The 25,272-nt window shown below is 43.9% G+C and overlaps 1 protein-coding gene across 3 annotated transcripts in view; it reads left to right on the top strand.

Moving 5' to 3' along the window:
- The window catches only part of Frmd4a (FERM domain containing 4A), a 595,839-nt gene that overhangs the window by 563 nt on the left and 570,004 nt on the right, over positions 1-25,272 (top strand). For all 3 annotated transcript variants that reach the window (XM_075970464.1, XM_075970460.1, XM_075970461.1), the window contains one exon: positions 231-362. In XM_075970464.1, coding sequence (XP_075826579.1) covers positions 318-362 — 45 coding nt within the window. In that variant the 5' untranslated portion in view covers positions 231-317. The remainder of the gene's footprint in view (positions 1-230; positions 363-25,272) is intronic.

Genomic DNA, 25,272 nt, shown 5'->3' with positions numbered 1-25,272 from the left:
GTATTTGATGCGGTTTCTACATGCAGCTTAGAGAAGCTAGGGAGAGCTCACCTTTAAATAACCTGCAGCTTGCTATGCGCCTTCTGCTCCATATATATTTTTTGCTCTTCCTAAGCACAGTTCCTAACCCCCCCACCCCCGCCTTCTTCCCCACTCCATGGGAAATGTGGCCTAGCTTCACCCTGAGCCCTTGGCTCCCTAAGTCTGTATGTCCGGCTGCTTTGCTCTAGGTGCTGGCGGATGCTCTGCAGCTGCCCTGGGCCCAGGCAGACTGATTCAGCAGAAGCATCTGTGCATGGGAATCGCAATCAGGGACCATGGCAGTGCAGCTGGTGCCGGACTCTGCGCTCAGCCTGCTGATGGTGAGTTTGCTGGGGAGGAGGTGGGGCCCAGGAGTGCCCACTCCAGCCTTCCTCCGCCTCAGGGACTGCTGCTAGCTGCTGCGGCTGCTGCCATGGCTGCAGACACAGGCGAGCACGGCTCTGCTTCAGCCAGCAGGCTCCCGTGAAAGGATTTCTTGGGTCAGAGGATTAGCGTGACTAAGCACTCTCAGGGAAAAGGCAGCCGTAGATTTGCCATTTTAGAAACTTGTTGCTGGATGCTATTTCGAGATCTGGGCTTACAAACAGGTGCCAAGGGTGGCTCCAGATAGATCTCAAGATGCCTCCCCTCCTCCGTGTTCAGCATCCTTCGCTCCGAGTCTTTTGAATATAAATTCAGAGTTGTGCTTGTTTGTTTGTTTGATTTCCTTTCATGGCAGCTGTGGGATTTATAAAAAAAATTATTTTAATTTTTTGTCGCCAGGCTGATTGAAGGTTATCTTCCTGGGTTTCTCTAGAGAAGCCAGGGAGGCTCACGGTGGCTCTTGTGACAGTTCAGCTGCCGAGTTAGTGGACACTCCTCTCCCATCTAAGGTTGGCCGGGAGACACTGCTATTTATATGTCTGTGAACTGCTGCCTTACTTTAGGCCCTGTGATTTTTACCATGTGAAGGAAGCTGTTGCTCTTAGGGCTGACAGCAGCAGCACCTTGCAACCCATCTGGCTTTTGGCTTGTCTCTGGGTCCAGTTCGCTTTGCTGTCTTGGTGCCCCATCCTTCCTCCTCTCAAGCCCAGTAGTTCACAGGCCTTGGCAATGCTGCCTCCGGAAGAAGGCTGCGTCAGCTTGGCGTGGGAAGGTACCTAACATTTACTCAGGAGAGTTTATGAGCAGCGCCTGAGTGCTCTGCTGTGCGTATTGATCTGTTTCCTGACAGAGATGGGGAAGTGCAGCTTGCTGAGGGCTGATGAGTTTATTACGGTGACCTGGAGGAGTGGCTAGGGCGAGTTTGCCCCCTGGGTGGGGAGCCACATCAAATTAAGAGGGACATGCCTCCTTGTGCTCCATTAGCCAAAAATAAAAGTAAAGGTGGCATTTGGTCCACAGAATTGCTGGAAATTGCATGGGCCTCTCTGACTTCTGGTCTACCGGGAATTAAGAAAGAATGAAAAGACATTGCTATAGCTACTACTCTTTAACATGGCTTCCCTACTTACTAATGCTACTGTGTGATATTACTGCAAATGTCACTGTCTACAGTGGGTCAAATAAATGTCTGGTCAAAGTTCTGAGTATTTGCAATGGTTGCAAACCTTGCACTCCACTATCTGTGAGGAGTCGGATGATTAGAGGAGCCCTGGAATAAGAGCATGCGCAAAAAATGCAACCCCATGTGCTTCTGTGCATACTCGCATATATATGCTGTCTAACATTACTTAGTAGATACAAATCCTGCAGTATGTTCATAGAGAGAAGGCTTGTCACGCCTGCCTCTCTTTCTCTGCCTCTGTAATGAATGCTCATTGCTGCTTACATATATGTCTATTGCAAGATGCCAAGAAGTCCTTGGTACTCAAGCAAAAAGAAACTTCGCATTCTACCCCATTGGGCTGTCCCTGGCACACACAACCACTTGGGCTTCTAATATTAATATTGTCTTGGCTCTCTCTTCAGTTCTGAGTTTATCCTCTCCTTGTCGGTGCCCATTGCCTAAGCTCTCTGCCTAGCACTCCCCTCCTGCCTGGATTAAAGGATTGTATCTCTCTCTGGGAAGCTAGGAAAATAGCTCTTGACACAGGGATGGACTCTTAGAGTAGAGTCCCCAGGAGCTCTGCGTGTAATCCTCGTCACTGCTCATTTTCCAGTTCGTGTTTGGTTCAGGGAAAATTTCCCCTGTGGACTTCAGTGCCTTTTGCTTTTTTAAAGGGTAAATTCCAAAGCAATTGCTTCCTTGACATGTTCCGTGATGATTCTCAAAATCTCTAGGCAAGCGAGAGGGGAAAGAAATGGGACGAAGAGGCCATTGAGTGGGGCTGCCTTGGCTGTGAGTTCAGGAAGGAACGGTGTCCTTTATTATGTATTCGCCCATTAATCAGCCAATCAGCTCTCGGTGTTTATCCAGCTTCTGTTCACTGGGGAGGGTAGCATGGTATAAGAGCAAAAGCCAGAGCTGCGAAAGCGCTGTTTCAGGGGTGGTCAATACCGCGCGGGTTGAGTGCAGTTGTGGTTTACGGCTCTTAAGTCCTGGGGCTGCAGGAGTGACCGTCAGTTCAAATGCTTATTTGGTTCTGGAAGCAGTAGAGTCTGGAGAGGTACAGAGTTCTGCATTCTGTCTCCAGGCTTTGCCACTTACTGACCATGTTCAGTCTGTCCCTTCCTCTGTGTGTGAGCTGGTTATGTCATCTGCCAACTGAGGGGTCTGATCTTGGGGCCCTTTCTCTCTGCTGGGTGAATGGAAAGTCTATAAATATGCCACCTAGGAGGGAGCTCCTGAGTAGGCAGCTTGGCTACTTTATTCGGTGTTGTCACTTTTTTTCCAAACAAGTACACGAACTACACTGTTGTTTGAAAAAGGAGGGGTTTGTTCCCACCCATTTGACTCTTCTACCAGAGAAAGTTTGTTTTAGATCACACTCTACTGTAAGATCCCAACCCCACAGAGGTCTGCTTAATTCCCCTGGACAAAACCCGCTGACCTCAGGACGGTGTCTAAGGTACCTTTATCAGGGGATGTGGGTTATTTGGGAGGGAGGACGACACCGATTCTCTCGGTAGAGGGTGGGGAGTGACAGGTGACGGTGAAAGTTGGAGCAGCCCAACTAAGGAAGGCAGGATGGAGTCAAAGCAGATGGCTCCAGTGGAGAAGACGGCCTCATGTACACCAGAGGCTCACCTCCCCATCGGCGTAGAAAGCTCAGGAGCAGAAGGGGGCACCGCTTAGTTCCCCACACTGCCACATATGACAAGCTGAAGAGCAGGCTATTTGTCATTTGCTGAGGTCACATGAGTTCAGGAAAGCTGCAAAGACTGGAGCATGCTGGCATCCAGGGATTTGTAGATTAGTTAATTGGCTGATGTATGTTGAGATAGGGTCTTGATAGGTAGCTCAAGCTTTCCTGAAACACTTGATCCTCTTGCCTCTTTCTACATCTTGGGTGTCAGACTCAGAAGAATGTGACACCACACCTACCCAGGAGCTCACTCATTGTCTTCATCTAGAGCACAGAGGGAGGACTAAGAGGCCACCAAGGTCGTGGCGTGCCATTTTGTTCCTTAGACTATGAAGGCTCAAGGCTCAAATATTTAGAATAGGAAGATTAAAATATTTTTAAAACCTGTTTGTTACATTTACTTTTCTCCCTCTTTCTCTCTCTGTGTTTCTGTCTGTCTGCATGTGTGTGGAAGGAAGCCTGAGGACAAATTTTAAGAGTCAGTTCTGTCTTTCCACTATGTGGGTTCTAGGAATAAACTGAGGTCACAAGGCTTTGGAGGCAAGAACGTTCCTACTCTGAATCACCATCTCCCAGCCCTACATTAGTTTTTATATTAAGTGGCTAGGCAATAAAGGCGGAGAACATGTTTTTCTATAACAAATGCCTTTGCATATATTTCCTAACTACTTTCAAGACTTTTTTTAGACAAAAAACTGAAAGCCCAGAGTCTCAAAATCAAGGTTCTCTGCTGCAGTATTTAAACTAAGGATTTGACACCCAGGAGCTTCTAACACTTTAGAAGAGTACCTAATTGACCTAGACTCAACCAGTCTTTACTTCTAGTGTTTCTAGTCTGAAAGTCTTGTCCTCTTGTCTCATATTTATTTGAATATTTATCATTTTCTATGCTAATTTACAAGATTAAAAAGGTTAATATACAAAATTAAAAAGTTGCTCCTGGATGCCTGTGTTAACACTAATAGGCAGTTATATCCATATAACATTTATATCTATAACTAATAACATTTATATCCATAAACATCTATCATGTTGTCAATATTCCATTTCTTGAACTGTATTTTTAAGAATTTACCAAGGTCATATTTAACAGCAGAGAGATTTAATATGTGGAAAAACTCAGTCAAGAGAAATCAGTGAGTGATTCTTTGTAATGAAGGAAGTGAATTAGATGAGTTAGTTTCAGATGGCTGAGCTTCTTTCGGAATATACTGGCTCCCTTAAATTCTTTTTTGTCAGTCATTTTTCTCGCTTAGACAGCTTCCTTTTTAACTATTAGGTGCCGTGTACATACTCCATACAAGAAACATGGAGCTGTCACTGGCTTTATCAAACTTACAAGTGAGTTGAAGAGGCAGGATAGTTCCCTGGGAATGATAGGGCAGCGTCTCTAAATGAGAAATGTGTGAGACAACTTGAGAGAATCATGTGAGAACTAGACGAGCTCTCACAGAAGGCATCACCAGTCCAGGATCAAAGACCTGGGTTGAGGCACTGGGGTACACCCAGAGTGAAGATGTGGGGTTCCTGAAGCTTAGATAAAAGGCTAATGGGGGGGCCAAAAGAGGGAATTTGAGGTGGAGGGAGGGCGTGAATTTTAATGAAGTCTGGATTGTTTTGGTGCCTGAGTTGCTGGCTTTGGATGGATTTCTTTGGGGAACAAAGGGCTGAAAGGTCAGGAGGGCAGGTGGAGGTGGTCTGGGAAGAGTCCCAGTCTTCCTTCTATCATGAGGTAGTTATCAGCCCTCTCCCTCTGACCTGTGACGGGTTTATTCTGGGTTTATAAGGAACTTTCCCCACATCCCAAATGACCAAAAGCAAGTAGAAACTGAATTCTGCCCCAAGAAGTCTTGCTTCTGAGTTATTAAGTTCCAATGTTTTCCAAAGTGCTATCGTGCCTGTTGTTTTGCTAAATGTTCTCCATGATCCAAGAAAGTTAAGAACTGTATCTCCCCGTGTTGCAATGAAGCCAAGGTCTACAGAAGATGAATGGCTTGCCCAGGGTGCCTCAGCTAGTGTGTGGTGGTGCTGAATTACTGTCCTGACTTCAGTAACTGTTGTCAGAAATGTGAAGAAGCAATATTGATAAACTGTATAGAAAGTTAGAGACTAATAACGATATGCTGATACAGGGCACACACTTGTAAAAGTCTTTTCAAGTCTGATCACCAACCACAGGTCCTGAGTGTTGGGTATACGGTGAAGCTGATTGTTAATGTCCTTTGCCTTCCTCTTGTCCTTAAAATAGGGGCTGCTCCCAAATGTCTGTGGGAAATGCTCAGGCCATATCATCGCTACATCTAAGTCAGTGGCTAACATCCTACTTAGGCTCAGTTATTCATCTTCTGAGGTTTGATTTCTCGATGCATACCTACCATCTTGATGTTAGTGCATGGTAGTTAGTGTTTATGGTTTAATGTACAAATGTATCCCTTTCAAAAGGAGAGATTTGAGGTCAAAGGCAATAAAGCTAACTCAGATTAATTTTTGCTATAATTTGTAAAATTTCATTTATTGGTCTGTTTTATTATGTTTAAATAACAGAAACACTCAAACTATTGAACTATGTAGCTAAGGGTTCTTCCCCAAGAAGCAGCTCTGGGATTACCTGTCCCAAGCGTCAGTGGACATAGATAAATATGCAAGCTTTTCCTCTGCTGGTCAGAGCTTACACATTCTCACTGGCTCTTTGGATACTGGTGACCAGGTAGATTCTGGGATTTAGACCTTAGAGGACATAAGAAGAATATCAACAGGCTGGTAATTCGACCCAGTCACGTGGATTAGAGAAGACATCTTCCAAATAGAGAACTGCTGTATCCAGAAGGGAGGAGGGGAGTCTGGCAAGGCAGATACAAAAGGTGCCCACTGACGGTGGTCTTGGCACCTTAGACATTGTAATAGAGTTCCAATGAGATTAGCAAGAGAGATGAAACCTTAATGAATCCTAAACCACAGGTCAACTTTCCTTCAAAACAAATTGTCTGACTTTTTTCCTCCCTAAATTGAAAATGTCTCACCATCTGTAAAATGAGACAGTAATTGCCATGTAAGACAAGATCATTCACTAAACTATCCAAACAAAACATTTAGCTCTGTGCTTGGCCCAAAGAAAACACAGGCTCGGTATTTGTAAGTTGCTTGCTTTATCTTAAACTAACATAAAATGACTATCTGTCTATCTGAACTTATCTCCTTGGATTCCTGGATGAATGAGCCAAACTCAATTTAAAAAAAAAAAAATAGTTGCTCAATTCTGTCTCAGTACCCGAGTCTCTAGGCAACAAATGACCACTTTTGTATGAGTGGCCAACGCCTTTGGGAGAAAGATGTTCCCAGGATCATGAAAATCATTCCAGCCACATACATATTGAAATTTACATTCCTGTTTTAAATAACCAACCAAACTTTCTTACCCTCTGAAGATAAATGACTGGAGTATGGGCAGCAATATGTTCTCTCTGGCAAATGTCAGATGCACGCCTTTCAGAACTGACACGCATGACGGGGCGGCTGTAAGAGCATCCCTGCGAAAGATTAATTGCATGGCTGCTTTGCAAAAAGCTTAATAGCAGTTTGGAGAACATATGTTGCAAATATAGGTAGCGGTTTCTCATTGCATCCAGCACCAGGATGTGTGATGTCTGACGGAACATACGGTGTTTAACCTGGTCATAATCAAAGGTCCTGGAAGCCGGCGTAACTAAGTCCGTGTGGTGAGTATCGAACGAGGAGAACTGAATTTCACTGTCAAGGTGACTTTGGCTGGTGACTCATGCTGTATTAATATGAGGGGTGCTCGGTACAACCCTGGGTATTGAAATCTTGGTCGCAATTCCTGGAAAATCTGGAGGAGCAATTCCTGAGTGGTCGATCCAATTCATCTCCCCAAGCAATGTCACATATACCCACGGTATTAACTATCGTCTGTACATTAGTGGTTTCCAAATCATATCTTTGGCACAGGCCTGGCTCCCAGACTCTGATGACTACAAATCCAGACTTATCTCCTTGTTTACCCTAGGGGCGCCTCACACTCAGCCCCCCACCCCCTGTGAAGAAGATTCTGGCCTTTTCTCTAGCCTATATACCTTTACTTCGTTAGTGTGAGGCCATCTTGCCCATTGTCCAGGACCCACTTTTGACTTCTGCTGTCTTGCATCCACCTGACCTAATTGGTCTTAGCGTGAGCTGTTCCAGCTTTCTCGGACTTTGTCTAATCTGGTTCTTCCCTTCCCCTCTTACTGCAAGTCCACATCCTGCCTGGGCCACCTGCACCAGCGCTTGCCTGGCACTTGCTTCTAGTCTCTCTGTACTGTTGTCTGTCCTTGAGACTTTTGCCAAAGGGAGATTTTTAAAAAATCAAGGCTGTTATTTTCTACTGAAAATTTCCACTGATACTTGATTGTACCTGAGATGAGCCTCAGGCTTCTAACAGTCCACATTAGTCATTCAAAGGCCAGGCTTCTCCCCAGCAATATCACCCCCCATTCTGACCTTGACTTCTTCGTTGTTTCACAGTGGTGATACAGTCTGACACAAGAGTGGCAGGTGACTGTGTTACTTTGAAGTGGGCTTATATAAGATGTGATCGAGTGATGAACTAAATATGAAAGCTCTCAGGCTGCTTCCGTGTAACACAGATTGCTGCATTCTAGCCAGTTTTTAAGTAAGTGGGGAGATACTGGAAAGACTGCAAGTATGGAAGAGCAAATGCCCAAGCCAGTAACATCATTGCGCCTGTTATTGTCAAGTAGAATGCATTGTGTCCAACTGTATGTGCTTTACTTTTATACGGCTGCCAGCCCAGGAAGCTCATTCATACTATCATCACCACAAACCTCAGTGATGCATCACCCTTCCGCACCAGGGTGGCTGTATGTCACTCACAGTAGGAAGCTCCAGCTCTGCTGGAATCCTACGGGACCACTGGCCTTTGAGCAGTTCTTTGTTGGCCAGATTTTTGCACTGTCCACAACTGCATTTCTGCCAATAACGCACTTACTCAAGACTGAGACTTTAAAACAGACGTGTCCCTGTGATTTCCTTTATTGCCATGGTATTTAGCATGTATATCTGCTGTATTGATAGGTTATGTCTCACATACAGAGTGCCTCATCCACTCACCCAACACCTTCTTCTCGAGCAGGTATTCTCTTCCTGACACTGGAGTTTTCTTTCTGGTATCTGGGATTGAACCTAGGGCCTGGAGCATGCTAGGCAAGCACCTGCCACTCATCTCTGTGTTTTTAGCTTTGACATTCTTTAATGCAAAGAAGACAAATGAGGCTTCTGTGATCACCAAGTTTACAGTGTCTTTGGGAAAAGCAAAAACGAAACAAATTGGGCACAAACAGGTGAGCCATCAGGAAAAATTGCCTTGTACCTAGTTAAAATGGTGAGCTTTAGACAGTGTGCAGGTGCAGCTTAGGGTGAGAGGCGGAAGCCTTCTTGTAGAGGTGGCATGCTGCTGAAGAGGGAGAAGCAAAAGAAAGACCACAGTAAAATATCTTGGCTGGAGCATCGCAACCAGGGCAGAAGCTCCGGGACAGGAAGGTGTTTCGCAGGCTCTAGAACCTTACAGTATATGAAATATATTTCAGAAATTCAAGAATTGATTTGTCATTTCCTCGACCAAACTTTCAGAGGAATTTCAGGTCCCTGCGGAACGTCTCTTGCCCTAGAGCCTGTGATTCTTCAGACAAATTAGAATCATAGAAAACATTTGGTAAGAGGGAGCCCCATATCAGAGACGGGGTGCTAGTGGTGGGTCAGAAGGAATTTAGAGAGGTAAGCTCTAGAAACCTCCTCAAAATAGAATTTATGGAAGAGTAAGACATTCCAGGCCCATTCTGAAGAGTGGGCACAGTTAAGAATGCAGAGAGAAGAGAAAATATGCCTTCCCAGATGAAGACCACAGGGCGGTGCTGGGTGAAGGGAGATTTGGTGTGAGGGGCTGTAGGCAGGGGAGATTCTGGCCTAACTGAAGCTGAAGATTCTCGCCATGGGGAGGAAGAAAACCAGCTGAGAGGGACCATGTTCCAAATCCTCCGGGCTGGACCTGGATTTGAGCTATCTGCCCTTGGGGGACTCTGGGTTTCCAGAAGAGACCAGCTGAATGTGTATTGTGAGGCTTCTGACATTTGCTAGTTAAGGTAGCATACAGTGGGAGGCTGGAGAGAGAAGCCAGTGTCGTGTCAATGGCGAGAATTTGGGGGTGGAGTTGGGATGAGATGAATACGGCAAATAACAGGGCAATCTGGGGTAGGGGCTGTGGCATGATGGACTCCAGTTTAAATTCCAGAATGCCAGTGGTGGGGCTGCTGTGAGCGTCGTGACCTCCATGCGCCACACTGGGCTGGGGAATAGAATAGGAAGAAATATAGATTGCAATTCACTTAGGACCACCAAATTGAACATGCTGTTGTAATGGAATTTTCTGGCAGCGAGGGCTGGTGGGCAGGTGGCAGTCCAGGCTACAGCAGGCGGCGATTAGATTCGGGTTGAGAGCAGGACTGGGGTGACGCAGAAACCCCGAAGAGAATGAAGAACAAGCCAAGCCGAGAGAGGGCGTTGGCACAGCTGGGATTGAAGTGAGTTCATATTGGCCCACGATGAAAGGCAGCACCGGAGTGAGATCGGCGTTACCTTGACTTTTCAATTAGCATTCCTTGTGTGGGGGATCCGGCCCGCCTGGATGAAGCAGTCTTGGGGATTTTCTGCCAGGTATTTAGTGCCGTTCAGTTGCATGGTAGCACTTTCTGCAGGACATCTGAGCTAAGAATATGCACAAGAAACTAAAATAAACTTCCCAAATCAGTTGTGGCTGTCTCTCTGTGTGTATGTGTGGGAAGACCCTGCATTTCTGCCACCAGCTAGCTATACACTTTGTGACTTCAAATAATCACAGGCGTCTGCTCCCCAATTCGGTGTAAAGAGTTCCTGTGGGGTACAATGGACTTGCCTGTGCTCTACACTGGAGGCTTGACTGGTAAGACTTAACTACTGGAGTCTGTCATCTGAAAGTTGTCTTCACTCACAGGTAGGGCAGGGGGGGGCCCTGTCACCAAAGTCACAGTGGTCTGCTGACAACAGCATCGAGGAGGCTCTCTGCACATTGCCTGGATTGTCTATAACTTGGCTGCTTCTAAATGATTGGAGTGCACACTATCCCTGGGTCCCAAACTGTGCCTGAGCTGACAACTGTGTAAATCTCTGCTGAGGTCTCTTCAGGAAGTCATGCAGACTTACCCGGGCTACACTTTCTGGGTCACTCAACATTGCAAACGAGACTTTGGGTGATTGCCCAGGTAGTCAGTTGTCTCTGTCAATTGTTGCACATTTTGGATATATCTCGTTTGTTGAGTAGTGTTTATTCCCTTCTCAGATCTTTGACTGAGTTGAAGATTATATAATTGTAGTTACTCTTTACATTATTTGGACTCCTTGAGATAGAATGTTTAGCAAAGCTTTTGTTCTCAATATTGTTTGTTATATTTATTATTTGTTGTTATTGTATGTAGTTGTATTTGGTTTAGTTCTGTCTTATTTAGACAAAAAGGGGAGATGTAGGGATAAGTCCCGCCCCTTAGGGGGCGTGTTCGCCTCGGGCTAATGTCTGCCTATAAATTTGGCGAGCATGCTCCGAGCTGCCTCTTCTACTTTCCTGGTCTCCGCGGGAACGGTGGTTCTGTAAGTCTATTTCTACATTAAAACTATATATATTTTTACAAACTGTCTGCATTCGTTTACGCCGCTACAACAGGGGTGTCCTTAAGGTGATATTTAAGTAAAGGGCTGTTGAGAATCTGATTGAAGGGGGTTGAAGCCCGATTAATAAAAAAAGCTCAGGGTCAGAAATTGGGGTTCAACCTGAAGACCCAAAAAGCAAAACAGCCAGCCACTGGCTCTTACTCAATCTCAATCTGAAATGGTGATCCTACCTCCAGGAAACTCAGAAAGAAACTGTGCCTGAGAGGTGCCCCTCACCACCTCCATCTTATACTCCTCTCTAGGCTTGGGATTAAAGGCATGCACCACTGGGATTAAAGGCATGTACCACCTTATTTCTATGGCAACTAGTGTGGCTACTGGGATGACTAGTGTATATTACCGTAACCGAGTCTGTAAGGCTGACCAGTGGGGCTGCTTTACTCTCAGATCTTCAGGTGGTCTTTATTTATGAAAATACAATTGAAATGCCACTACAGGGGGTCAGCATTGTTTAGAAGAAGTTTTAGCCACTGTAACACACACTCACTGCCTGTAACTTGATCTCATATTGCTTAAAGGTCTTTGACTTTTTGATTGGCCACCTATCCATGTGGCTTTAGTCAGAGGACACTGTCCATAATTGATTGGTTGAACAACAGGCTGATTTCTGAAGAAGCCAAGACTATGGGGGTGGGCACAGAGTTGCATGTGCATAGCTCTGTGTGCATATGTGTGTTGGACTCTGTCTGAGTTATGGTTCATCAAAAGCCATCCATCCGCCTTGATTGAGAGGGAAGGTCTCTCACTGGGACATGGAGCTCACTGTGATAGGCTGGTTTGAGAGCAAGCACTAGAGATGTTCTGCTCTCTGCTTCCCAAGACCTGGATTATAAGCACTCGATGTGAGGGTGAATTGGGATGGCTGCCAGCAGTGTCTAATTGAAAAAGAATATGCCTTTTATATTCTATAGTTGCACATAGGATTAAACAGGACAAAAGGGGGCGTGTGAGCTGGGGCGTGGCCTGAGATCATGGGTTGAAGAATCTAGTATTGACCTCGACAATAGGCACCAGTCCACAAACCCTCTTTGGGGCCTGAACCCCTCCAAAACAGGTCTTTGGAGATTTTATTTTTCCTACTGCAAAGACTTTGCCCTTTGAATTTTTAGATTTTGCTCCAAGCTATGTATCTGGGAGTCACATGGTTAGTGCAATGCTGTGCTGTAGAGAACACTCAGGGTGTGTATACATCACAAGAAAAGCCCCATTTGCTTGCTTGGTGACCCCTAAGGTCGCCGAGTTTAGTTCCCATTGATTGTGGAAGCTGATAAAGCAATAGTCGTGCTTCTTTTACATGCTTGGTATTTAGACTAATAACTTGTTTTGTGTCTTTATTGCCCATGTGTCAGGGTAAAAGAGGGACGTAGTTTGCTACTAAGTCGCAAATGTTTTTCTCCTTGTGTGGTGCTTGAGTGTAATTGAGCTGTAATGAACATGGCTAAGGTCATTTCCCAAGAATTAATGAACAGGAGGATGTGTTCTTGGCCAGAGGCTGAGTCTTTGGTCATTAACCTAGTTGGTCATTAATATTGTCCCGGAATGCTTTACGCTAGGTTATTACAGCCTGCGCCATATGCTGCGACCACAGGGAAACAAGAACATTACCTGTGTCAATAACTATTTGTTTTCTTTCTGTTCTCATGGCTACTGATGGAGGCAGCCCTTTTACTGCTTTTTCCAAAGGCCCGAAGCACCAAGGTCGTGAAGAAAGGACCTTCATGAGAAAAAGGGAGGGGAAATCAGTCATTTGGGCTTTGCAGAGAGAACTGTGACCGTGTTCTTTCTCCCCAAGCAGCCGGCATGTGGTTCCTTCCTTTCCCTTTCCTGGCTTATTCTTTTTCTCTTCCCCTCTCTTTCCCCCTCCTTACATTCCCTTTCTTAAACAATTTGTGGAGAAAGTTAGAGACATTGTGGTCTGTGCTGAGGATATCTGCATAAATCCCACTCGGTCCCTGCTTTCAGGAAGTTTAAAGTTTAGGTAGCAAGGCTAATAAACAGCTAATTTCAATGCACTCAGGTTATGATAGAGCAAGGGAGCACAATACAAGGAGCTCCACAGTGGCTCCAAAGGCTCTGGTGGGGTTTCGTTTTGTGGCAAGGTCTCGTTATAGCCCAGGCTTGTCTGGGATTCACTATGTAGTTGAGATTGCCCTTAAAGTCACACTATTTCCTTTCTTTCCCACTGAAATGTGAGAATCGTGGTGTACACTCCCGCATCCCACTTCTGGGGAGATTTGAAGGTTTTGGTGAGTTTATGGAAGGCATTGGTAATAGTGGGGCGTGGATCCATGTAAAAAGAATAGCAATCACTCATCAATGCAAAGGAAAGAGTCCCAAGTCCCAGCAACTGTGTCAAAGAAAAAGCCAAGATTTCCGGAGGCAGACATCAAATACCCTCTGAATACATGGTGAGGAGTTTGAACAGTGTCTGGAATTCCATAAACAATTGGTCACAATTGTAAGCATGGAAAGACGTAAGGGGAGCTGAGCTATAGAAATGTTACTCCTGGGGGCTGGAGAGATGGCTTAGGGGATAAGAGCACTGGCTGCTCCTCCAGAAGACCTGAGTTCAATTCCCAGCAACCACATGGTGACTCACAACTTTCTGTAATGAGATCTGGCTCCCTCTTCTGGCCTGCAGGCATACATGCAGGAAGAATACTGTATACATACTAATTAAATAGAACTTAAAAAAAAAGACTATTTTTTTTAAAAAAAAATTACTCTAGAAATTTGACTTGAATGAAAAATGTCTCAAGAGGCAATGTTTGTATACTTGGTACTCAGCACAGTGAGGTCTGTGGAAAGTGGGTGGGCTTGGAGATTTCTTAGCATGGCTCTTCTTCCTTTACTCTCTCTGATTCCTGGATGTAGATGTGGTGACCAGTACCTCTTCACACCCTGGCTTTCCCCATCATGACAGACTGTATCTCTTAAAACTGTAAGCCAGAAGAAAATCTCTCCTTCCTTAAGATGCATCTTGTCAGATGGTTGGTCTCAGCAACAAGAAACATACTTAATACAGGGAGCTCACATGGAAATTGGGTTGAAAGAAGTAGACCCAAGGCCAGGGACTCTGAGTTAAAGGGCACTGAAGGCACACGATTGAGCAGCAAACTGGGTGCACATGCAAGGAGGACAGAGTGCATTTTCATGAGCTGCATGTCGGAGGGGGCGCAGTGGGATGAAGCATGATTAATAAAAGCTCAGAGAGAGAAATCGGGGTTCAACCTGAAGGTCAGGAAAGTGAAACAGTCAGCCACTGGCTCATCTCTACCTCGATCTGAAATGGCAATCCTGCCTCCAGGAATCACAGAACGAGACTGAGACTGAGAGCCGTGTCCTCCCGCCTTACAGTTCTCTCTAGGGCTGGGATTAAAGGCGTGTGTTACCAATGCCTGGTCTGGAAGGCCGACCAGTGGGCTGTTCTACTCTGTGATCTTCAGACAAGCTTTATTTATTAAAATACAAACGAAATATTACTACTGTGTGAGGCAGAGAGAGATGGTTCACAGTGGCTCCTGTTAATACATAAGATAAAATGAACACTTGTTTTTAAAATTGTGTGTATGTATGTGTATACACACATATACACATGTGCCACGGTGCCCATGTAAAGGCCAGAGGACAACTTTTGGGAATTAATTTTCCCCTTCAGCCTTGTTGAGGAAGGTTCTTCTAGTTTCTGTCGCTGCACGGGATACTGTAAGCCATCTGGCCTGAGAGCTGATAATTTTGTCGCTGTCCGCCATTCCCCTCATAGGAGCGCCAGGATTCCAGATATGCATCCCTACATTTAGCTTTGTTGTGATCTCTAGAGACTTGGGGTCCTCAGGCTTGCACAGTAAGCACTTTACCCACTAAGCCTCATCTCTAGCCCTAAAATAGGACAGTCCTTTGATTGATATGTTAGGCCAGAAGGTGAGGCTGTGCCCAGGCTCTGGGTCTGGGTCCATCTTTATCCATTTAGATAAGTTTAGAGTTTTGGGAGTAGAATTCCAAGGTAGAGAGAGAGGCAAAGGAAAAGGTTATAGATATGCAGATATAGATACAATGGTGTGCTGGCCTATAAATGATATAAAAAAAATTGAAAAGCTTTAGGAAAAAGAATAAAGCAGTCATATTGTATTTTGTCTAAGTCAGTCTGCCAATGATGTGTAGAAAGCTACTGAAGGCCTTTCTAAGAGATGGAAAGGGAAGGTGTTGGATAGTTGCATGAGGACTGGAAGGAAACAAGGGAAGGATTTCCAAGTTGGAGAAGTTGTGAGAATGAAGGGAGACTCAGGGAGATTAAAGATGAAAAACATAAATGGAAGAATGCTGACAGTGTATGGCTCTCAGCAGACGCAAGTGGCTCTAAATGTCGTACCCGTTATTCCCATGCTCAAGAGCAGGAAGAACAGCACTGAGAGCTCTTCTGCAGCCTCCTCCTTTTATCACAAAGCAAAATGTCTCCCCAAATTTCTCAGACTACTTCTCACTTTTCTTGGGCCAAATCAGAACACTGTATGTGATGAAAAATAGGTTTCTCATTCACTTATGTTGCCACAATTCTCTCTCCAAAATTATTTGCTAAGTGATAGAGGCCAGGGATCTAAAAATGCATTTCCTAGACTCTCTTGTAGCTAAAGTCCAATACGTGACCTGGTTTCCACTAAGCCAGCTCACTGGTTTCAGACTTAGCAGAAGAAAGTGGGGCAACCTGAAGCAACAGTTACAGGGTAGGTTTTCTTGGAAACAAGCTGGGAAAAAATAGTTCATTTTGTAGATAAGCTCTTATAGAAGTGCCAGTAACTGGCTTTTGGTGACAACGGTAGCGATTGCACATTGAGGGTGGTTTATGTTCTCTGAGAGTCTCGAGGTATGTTGGGCATTATTCTTAGGTATCTAATTCCCTAATTTTCTTGTTGTGATCAAGTGCCTCGACAAAATAAGCTTGAAAGAGAAAGGGTTTGTTTTTGACTGACAATTCTAAGTTAGTGGAGGGTAAATTCAGGCAGCAGTAGCTTAAAGCAACTGGTCACCATGCATTCAAAGTCAAGAAGTGAGAAATACACGCACACATGCTCAGTTTCTTCTCTACTTATACAATGTAGACTTCCTGCCCAGGGAAATTAGCCACCCACAATTATGATAGTTTTGCCCATATCAATTATTATAATCAGATCATCCCTAACACCCATGTTCACAGACCTATCTCCCAGGCGATTCTAGATTCTGCCAAGTTTACAACACTATCACACCTATATATTCTCTTCCTCCTTTGTGTGTGTGTGTGTGTGTGTGTGTGTGTGTGTGTGTGTGTGTATGTGTGCACATGTGTGCATGGGCACCTGTATTGGTATGTTTGTGTGCAGGTGTACATAGCAATGATGACACATGTAGAGGACAGAGGTCACCATTAATTTCCTTCTCTATTTCTTCTCCATCCACATTAGATTTTGAGATGGGGGCAGGTCTCTCACTAAACCTAGACCTTGCTTACTTTGGCTAGACTGGCTAGCCAGCCATCCCTGGAATCTATCTGTTTTAAATCCCATTACCATCCCCAGGGTTACAGGTTTGTGTCAGCTATGCCCAACTTTTCATGTAGGTCCTGGGGATACAAACTCATGTTGTTGTATTAATATAGTAATCACTTTACTGTTAAGCCACCTCTCCAGCTGACTTGTGTATTCTTATGTTTCTAGAACCTGGTTATAAATGTCTCTCTGCTTCAGTGAATTAGAGCTGGTTTTGTTGACTGCAGCTAAGAACTCTAAACAAAGGCCTCCACAGTTTTCTTGGAGGTGACGGAAGAGGTGGCTGATAGTTTTAGTCTTTCCTGGTTGCAAAGGAGAAAGATACTAAAAGCTACTACATAGAGAACCAAAAGCATCATCTGTTGGTTAATGTAGGCATAGCGGAACAGCAAGGAAATAGGACAGACTAGACAGGTGTTGCCTTTATTTAGGACATGAACTTTTCCACCGGAAGCCCAAAACACTCAAAATGTAACTTTTAGTCTGTGAAAATGGCTTACATAAAGAGTATAAAACCTAGCCTAGTTCAATCTCTTGCTACTACAGGCTTCACTCCAGTGATGTACCCTGTCTATATCTGAGCACAAGGGTAATGAAATAGTTCAAATCTGATAAAGAAAGAAGACCTGGCACTTTTTAAAACTGAGTACTATCATTTCAATTGTGATCATCTAGACATAAAATACTATCATAAAGATTTTGAAACTCCCTAGATCCTTAGCCACATACATCCCCAGTCTAAACCATTTGAAGTGTGAATATCATTATTTCAAAATCCCTTCTGCAGTTTTTAAAATAAAAACAATTTTATAGTTCAAATGTTCATAAATATAAAGGACTATAAAATTAAAGCAAGCTTACATCCCATCCCAGCTCTTAGTTTCTTGTGTATCTTACAGAAATCCCCTGTACATACATGACCTCTTTCCTTGTCGGTCCCTACAACTCAATCACATATAAAGGCTGTACTGCTTTTGTTACATGAATGCCTCATAATATATTTAATAGACCCTCATTGATGAGCATTTAGGCTATTTTAATATATTATAATTGCAAACTACCCTACAGTGAACACTCATGTGCAGATATCTTTGTGCAAATGGCTGGAGCATGGCATGGGACAAAATTCTAGGTGGCAAATGATAGATCAATACTTTACTGCCTTAAATTTTTATAAGTATTATCCAATTACTATCTTCAAAAGGAGCACCATGCCAAATTTTTAAAATTTTCTACTTTGGAAGTTGTAGTTCGGAAAGACCAGTAGGTATGCGCTGATTGGGAGGAGACAGAGTGAGAGAAGTGAGCTAGTCTCTAAAGGGTATTTATAATCTTACTGTATAAACAATTACAGCATTAAATGTCTGCAAAATTCAAGTGGCAAATGAGCTGAGAATATCAATTGCACATCTGCCGCTTCTCAAAGGCAGATGGCCTTTTAATTTTATATCCCAAGAATTGTACCGAAATTTCATTCCCTTCGTCGGATCACTCCCTCTCTTTTTTTACTTCCACTGAGAAAATGGATTGTCACACTTTTCAAATATCAAGTCGATTTTAACGTAAATTGCCAGGAAACTATCGTTCATCTCTTACTAAGCAGATACCAAGAACTGATTGACATTTAGCCCATGAACCCATAAAGAAGACACTAAAAGACACTATCCCTGTTGTCAGGGACCTTGCCATCTAGGTTGAGACATCAACATGTAAAACCAAATGGTGACATGCCAGATGAAGAGGAATGAGGGCTCTGCTGTATAATTTAGCTACCCACACTTGGACAGACAAAGCAGAGAGAGATTGTTTTTCATAGGAGCGGCTGTCAGAGGCTCTTAGGAGACAGATGGGTGTTCCCTTGGACTGGGACACAAGAAAAAGGCAGAAAAGCAGGGAGAAGGAAGGGTGAGCAAATGGAGTTGCGTGGTGTGTAGGATGGAGGGAGATGTGTGAGATTATGCAAATACGGGAGGAGCCAGCAGGACCACGGAACAAAAGACCCTGCTTGGAGTAAGTAATAGCGAGCAGCGTGAAACTAACACAGACTACCGACAAGGGCGTTTGATGAAAGAGGTACGTACCGTGTGCAGGATGCTCCAGCAGAATCAGACAGGCTCAGGTCTGTCTCTCTCACACAGCAACAGGCGTTACAGTTGGCATGTTAGTGTCACACACGTAATGTGACCCTTATGTTCAAAGCTTTCTGAATTTATCTAAATGTGTTGAGTTCACAGAGGTTGACATAGCTGTTTCCTGAATATCTGCCCAACATACGTTGTTTCAAGGAAGACTTGGGTGATGGTGGAGTCACTGAACAAAGGGATGAATGGGAAGGCCAGTGCAGGGTCGCAGGTGTATGGCCACAAAGGGCTGTGTTTTTAGAGAGGGACACTGCTGGTGACGCTCAGGCTTGGAGAGAAATAAAGAAGGTAAATCTGCAAAGTAACCCACGGAGTGGTGCTCATAGCACCCAGCCTCCCTCCTGAGTTAAAGAGCCATGAAACACTGTCCAGGACAGCGCTCCGCTCGGGGATTTCAGTGTGAACTGGCTGAGAGCATAAAGCAAGGAGCAACAAGGTCAAATAATGGGGGAGTCAGAGAGGCAGATAGAGATGCTGCGGAGATTCACAGAAGAGGTCTCAGGTGACTGAGGAGTCAGGGTAACACACAAAGTGTGGGACCTCGAGGATGTGTTAAAGCCCAGTGTTGGACAAGAGTGGCTGGGAGAGTGACACCCCAGTATGGAAGTGAGCAAGAACAAAGGAAATCGCAAGTCCCTTGGACAGCAGCCGGTTTGCTGGGCATTTAGGTGAAGTACAGGGACAGTCAAAGGAAGCTGTATGAAATCAGAATTTATCTAAATGTGTTGAGTTCACAGAGGTTGTCTTTTAGACAGCTTCACAGAGCGTAAGGGGTTGTCTTTTAGTCCTTTCTTTCATTCTAGTATGAAGCAGGGGATCAGAACTCATACACATTCCCGTTCTTGTTTGTACATCTGTGAATATGTGGTGTGTGTGTGGGGGGGATGGTACATGCGGAGGACCAAGGTTAACAGGATCTTCTTCAATCGTTCTTCACTTTAGTGCTTTATAGTCTTTCCCTGGATCTGAAACTCATTTATTCAAATAGGTTTACTAGGTAATGAGCCACGGAACTCTTCCTATCCCTATTTCCACAGAGCTGAGATTGTGGGCATGTACCCAACACCACCCACCCACATGGGGTCCAGCGGGTCTGTCAGGCTCGGGTTCTCATATACGCATGACAAGTAGTTTACTGACTGAGCCATCTCCCAAGCCCCAGAATAGCCTCTTAGTAAGCAGGCAATGGCCATGGACACACTTCCAATCAATGCCTCCAGGTCTTTGAAGAAGGCACCCGTTGTTAAACCTGAGACTTGAAAGCAGTGCAGTAACTACTCTTGAGATGAAAGACATGTACGGAGGGAGAGGCATCTTTGAATTGAAAAAAAAATAAAGAGTTCACTATTTCATATGAAAGCAGAACTGTCTTTCCCCCTCAATCTGCTTCTGCATAATTTTAGTCTATTTTTCTAATTATGGTAACTGAACAAGAAAAGTTCCAACGGCTGTTCGCATTCTCACTACTTCTCAAGGAAAAAAAATAATAACTTGGAAGTCCGTATCTATGCCAGAGAAAAATGAAACAAAGACAGGGTGTTAATTTTCTTTGTGCAAGTTGTCTTTGGCACATTTCTTTCCTTTCCCTGCCCAAGTAATTTCAAAAGAGTATCTATCATTCAAGACCAATTAAAGGGACCTGAGTTTGCAGTTGGTATCAATCAATTGTGCAATTTGGCCATCAATAACCCTTCCAAAATGGCTGCATTTAACTGTAGCTGAAGGAGTAGAAAGGAAACGGCAGTGAGAGAGCCCTCCTTTGTCTGAAAGAGTGAGCTTCAAAGTGCTAAAAAATTGGGGGCTTTTATTCACTGTTTGAATCAAAGGTTGTCTATTTGGCAAGGAGAAAATGTGGCTGATGTTCCTTGGATACTTGGCCAGTGAATTTTGGCCACCTACTCTCAACAGCAAAGCCACAATGAACCGAGCGGCATGGAAGAAAGGACAGCAGGGCAGGAAGTAGGGCACTGCAGTCAGGACTCTGGGGGAGGACTGTCAATGAGGACTGCTTCCTTCAGTGTGGGCGGAGCACCGTCCCTGTGGAGACCAATGCCCTGGTGTTTTCTAGAGCTTGCTGAGAAAGGATGCGGAGGAGCGCAATGATTGCCACCACACTCCACTGCTGATGGAGGCGCCCTAATCCCTGCTCCTTATTTCTGAAAGTCCCGCAGTGGCGCTGTCTTTCACATCATCACTCTTCCCTCTCCTTTTCTTTTGTGGTTAGCAAATAAAAGAGGTGTTCAGGGGAGAGGCAGGGTTCTTCCTCAGGATAGATTTAAAGCATTGTTCAGGGGTGTCTGCAAGGCAAGACAGAGATTATGTTCATGTTTATTCTTTTTCTAGTTTCTTTCTGCAGCATGTAATCCCTGGCTGTGGACATTCATGCTGACTGGCTGATAGACCTTCCTGCAAGGCTCTGTCCCTTTATAAGATGTTGATTTCTTCCCTAAATATTTTCTCTGATTCATTCTTGGGCTCAGATAGGAGCTTTCTGATGTCTATTTAGCTCCTGATGATGGTGGAGTTCCCCCAAATGCAGTAATATGAGAAGTTAGACATCAAGAATCAAAAGAAAGAAGGAAAGAAAGAAAGAAGGAAGGAAGGAAGGAAAAGAAAGGAAGGAATGAAGGAAGGAAGAATGGAAAAGAAAGGAAGGAAGGAAGAAAGAAAGAAAGAAAGAAAGAAAGAAAGAAAAAAAAGAAAGAAAAAAGAAAGAAAAGCTGCCATTCAAGCCCAGTTAAAAGGAATTTGGGCAGGAGGCTCTGAGTTTGCAGTTTATATTAATCAATAGTGCAGTTTGATCATCAATAGATTCTGAAAGGCTCTTCCAAAATGGCTGCATTTAACTGTAGCTGAAGGGTGAGAAACGAACCTCTGATGAAAAGTCCTGTTTTGTTTAAAAGACTGAGTTTCAGCAGCTGGGGAGATGGTTTTTCCTTCATTGCTTGAACCAATGATTGCCAACCAGCAGTGTATACTAACATCAGCAAAGAGTAAAAACCTCTGCCTTCGAGCAATATGGCCTGGTTTCAAGTATTTTCCATTTTCTTGGGTCCTGTGTCAGAAGCCTAGCAGACTCTTCCTGGAGCCCAAAATAAATCCCTTTCTACAATTGTGGGTTTCCTAAATTCTCTTCTTAACCATTCTCCTAGGTTCCCCCTCCCTTCATACTTGAGTCCCTTCCCACCACATATACATTCCTATAGGTCGAGGGTTTCTGATATATAAAACAAACTATAGTTTTTGGTCAATAGATAAATCATGTCACATTTTCAAGAACTAGAGAAATGTAAGATGAGGAATATAAACCTTTCAGCTCAAGCAAAGCCTCAGCGAGTGTTTACTGAGTCACGATCCTTCTCTTTATCCTTTCTTGTAGCAACTACAGTCTCCTCATAGCAACACTGGGTTGTCTTGTGGGTTTAAATGTCAGACCAGACCTCTTTAGCACCTTTCCATGTAGAAAATGCTCAGTGTATTAACACAGAAGGCCCCTGTCTGAATTACCTAGTATCCATGGTTGCTTAGGCATTGCTTACTGCCTGTTGTTAGAAAGTCTGTAGACCCAGTATTGGACACATCGGCCCAATGTCTTGGTCTGCAGTTTGTGATATTATGAGATTTACCTGATTGCTATGTTTGGGTCCTGTGCATATCAATCTTCTTCTTCTCAGTAAACACATTTTCTCACAAGGATAGAGCTGGTGGCCTGTGTATGTTGGAGAAACACATTTTTCACTTCTTTTTCTTCTTTTTCTGTTTGATCTTGATTAATGGCACATGTTCTTGGGTCAAGCATTGCTTCAGTGAACACCCAGAATGGCTCAGCTAACAACATGAGAGGATGGAAAACATGGTTGTAGATCATGAGATGAAGGAATGCTACCCATAGATGCCAAGAATGAAATTATACATTTTTTCCAATACTACTTTCCCCAAGGACATAATCCTTAGGGAAGTGGTAACCAGTCAAAGCCAATGGGTACCACTGATCCTCGAGCGGTGGGAATGCCCATGGAACACAACCATACAGAGAACAGCCAGGGTCTGGAGACTGTGTGGGGCAGCTGGGGCTATTGTGCCCTGATGATAGGATTGTATAATGGCGCATCTGTAATGGGAACAAGCATGCCAAGTCCTTTAAACACCTTAAAAATAGAATCATTGTAATACCCAACAATTCACCTGGAATTGAAAGTGGATCTTAGGAGCTTCTTGTACACCATCTTTTAACAATATTTCAACAACAGTCAAAAGCTAGAAGCCATCCAAGCTTCCACCAGTGGTGAGAGGGTAAGCTTGCCATGTACATGCAGTGAAATATTATAGAGCCTAAAAAAGGAAAGAAAGGTGACATATACCATGATATGAGGAGACCCTGAGGACATTATACTATGTGAAATGAACCACTCACAAAATATGCAAATCTTATGTGGTTCTTCTTATATAAGGTACACATGATAGTACAATTCAGAGAGAAAGTAGAATGATGGCTGTAGGGGTTAAATGTTATTGGGATTAGAGAAGGAAAAAGCTGTTGAAAACCCATTGCTCCACTTCTTATTTGTAAATCTTAAATCACCTTATCTCAGCTACAGTAGATGTCTGTGTTATTCTGTTGAACAAGGAGATAAGGGGCCTTTGGAGGAACCTTCTGAAAATCTTACCAATACCACTTTTGCTACTGAGTGGCCCTGTGGTTGGGCACAGACATTGCCACTTCACAAGGGCTCTTGGAAGGATCTAGTGGTGACTCATTTGGGTAAATTTGGGCACTTTAGATTTGGCTCCATTTGAAGAATAGAATTACTCTTGGAGAGACCTTCATTTACAGCATCTAGTTCCCCTATTTCTTCAAGATCAAAGCCATTTTTTTCTGAAAGATCTTGTCAAGTGTTGCTCTTGAGAGTCCCTATATTTGGATTCAAAGCTTAACTGTAGGGCTTGCTGCTGACCCTGTTCTGTTCCATGAAGGTACTTAAAAAGGATTTCCTGATGCTATCTACTATCTGTCTGTCTGTCTGTCTGTCTGTCTGTCTGACTGTCTATCTATCTATCTATCTATCTATCTATCTATCTATCTATCTATCTATCTAAATATCTATCATTCATTATCTATCTATCTATCTATATGAGAGAGGGGGAGGGAGGGAGAGAGAGTGAGAGCAAGATTGAGATTGAGAGAGAGAGAGAGAGAGAGAGAGAGAGAGAGAGAGAGAGAGAGAGAGAGATCTGGAAAACTTTTATATTGTGATTAGATCTCAACAGTGTCCTGTTTGGATGTCCACCCAAGCATCCTCAGTTAGGATTCATGTTTTTATTTGCAACTTCTGAACTTAGCATATCTTAGCATATTCTATCTCATTTGGTCACTGGAATGACTTCAACTTTTAACTTTAGAGACTGAATAGCCAAGAGTACCTTTATCTCAGCACTCTCTGTGGAAGATGATGATGATACTTTGTAAGAAAAGATTATTGCTAGACGTTCTAGGATGTTCATATGTATTAATGAGTTAAAGCTCCTAAAATCTGGTAAAAAAAAAAATAGGCCCTGTTATTGTCTCATGTTTTGCACTGGAGGAAACTGAAGCATGGAGAAGTTCAGCAGAGGTAGAATTCAGGGTCTGACTGCAGAGCCCATGTTTATCACTTCCATGCTGTGTGGGGACAAAGTTCCTTTGACCCAGAGTGTAAAGACCTCAGTCAGTATGTCATACAGTGACAATAGCCTTTCCATGTAGCTCTCCTCTGATTCCATAGGAATTCTCTAGAACGTATGAGTTTGGTCTTCCACTTGTACTTTTCCATAAACCAACTGGTTTTAGAATCTGTCAATATTGGCAGAACCATCTAGGGAAGCTCAATGCCAACATTGGTGCAGTTTTATTGGGTGTTTGCCCGCTTACTCCATACATGTCTGGCCTTTGGATTCCTGCTTTTCTCCCTGTTTGAGAACTAACAGGACAAAACTCCACTAATAATCACATTCTTGATCCAGTTGCTGGGCAACACCCTCAGTAAAGGAAGCATTCTTATAAAACCTGTCATGCCTAGAGATCATCTCTCCATCACCCAGAGATGTTACTCTCTCCCACCTACCACCTACCTGACACGGGCTTTAGCTTTACTGTCTTCTCCTTAAGGAGGCCATTCTGCCCCCTTGCATTGAGCTAGCCTTTCTTTTCATAGCATGATTAATGCTGCGTTCCTCTCCTTCACAGTAATTCACAATATTTTACATTGATGGCCCCTGTGGACGTCATTGAAATGCTGATCTGCATTACTGGATTACACAGCTCAGTGAGGACAGGGGCTGAGCCTGCCCTGGTCACCGCAGCAGGCTGACAATTAGCCTCGTGTCTGGCTTGTAGAACTATCACAGGAAATCAATAAGTATAGAGTGGATCTTGGGATTAAAAAGAAAACAAGACTGTGCAGAGTACCTGTTCATGAGTATGATACCAGGCAAGTGAATATGGGGAAGGATGTTTGTGTGGTACATAGAGTAGAACCTAGAAAAGTCAGCACGTGTTAGTCCGTCTTAGCTCTTAACTGACTGGATTCA

Source organism: Microtus pennsylvanicus, chromosome 4 (genome assembly GCF_037038515.1).
Source record: "Microtus pennsylvanicus isolate mMicPen1 chromosome 4, mMicPen1.hap1, whole genome shotgun sequence".
In the NCBI taxonomy this organism is placed as follows: domain Eukaryota; kingdom Metazoa; phylum Chordata; class Mammalia; order Rodentia; family Cricetidae; genus Microtus; species Microtus pennsylvanicus.
The sequence above is the reverse complement of the archived record's forward strand: the minus strand, read 5'-3'. Positions and strand labels throughout refer to the sequence as shown.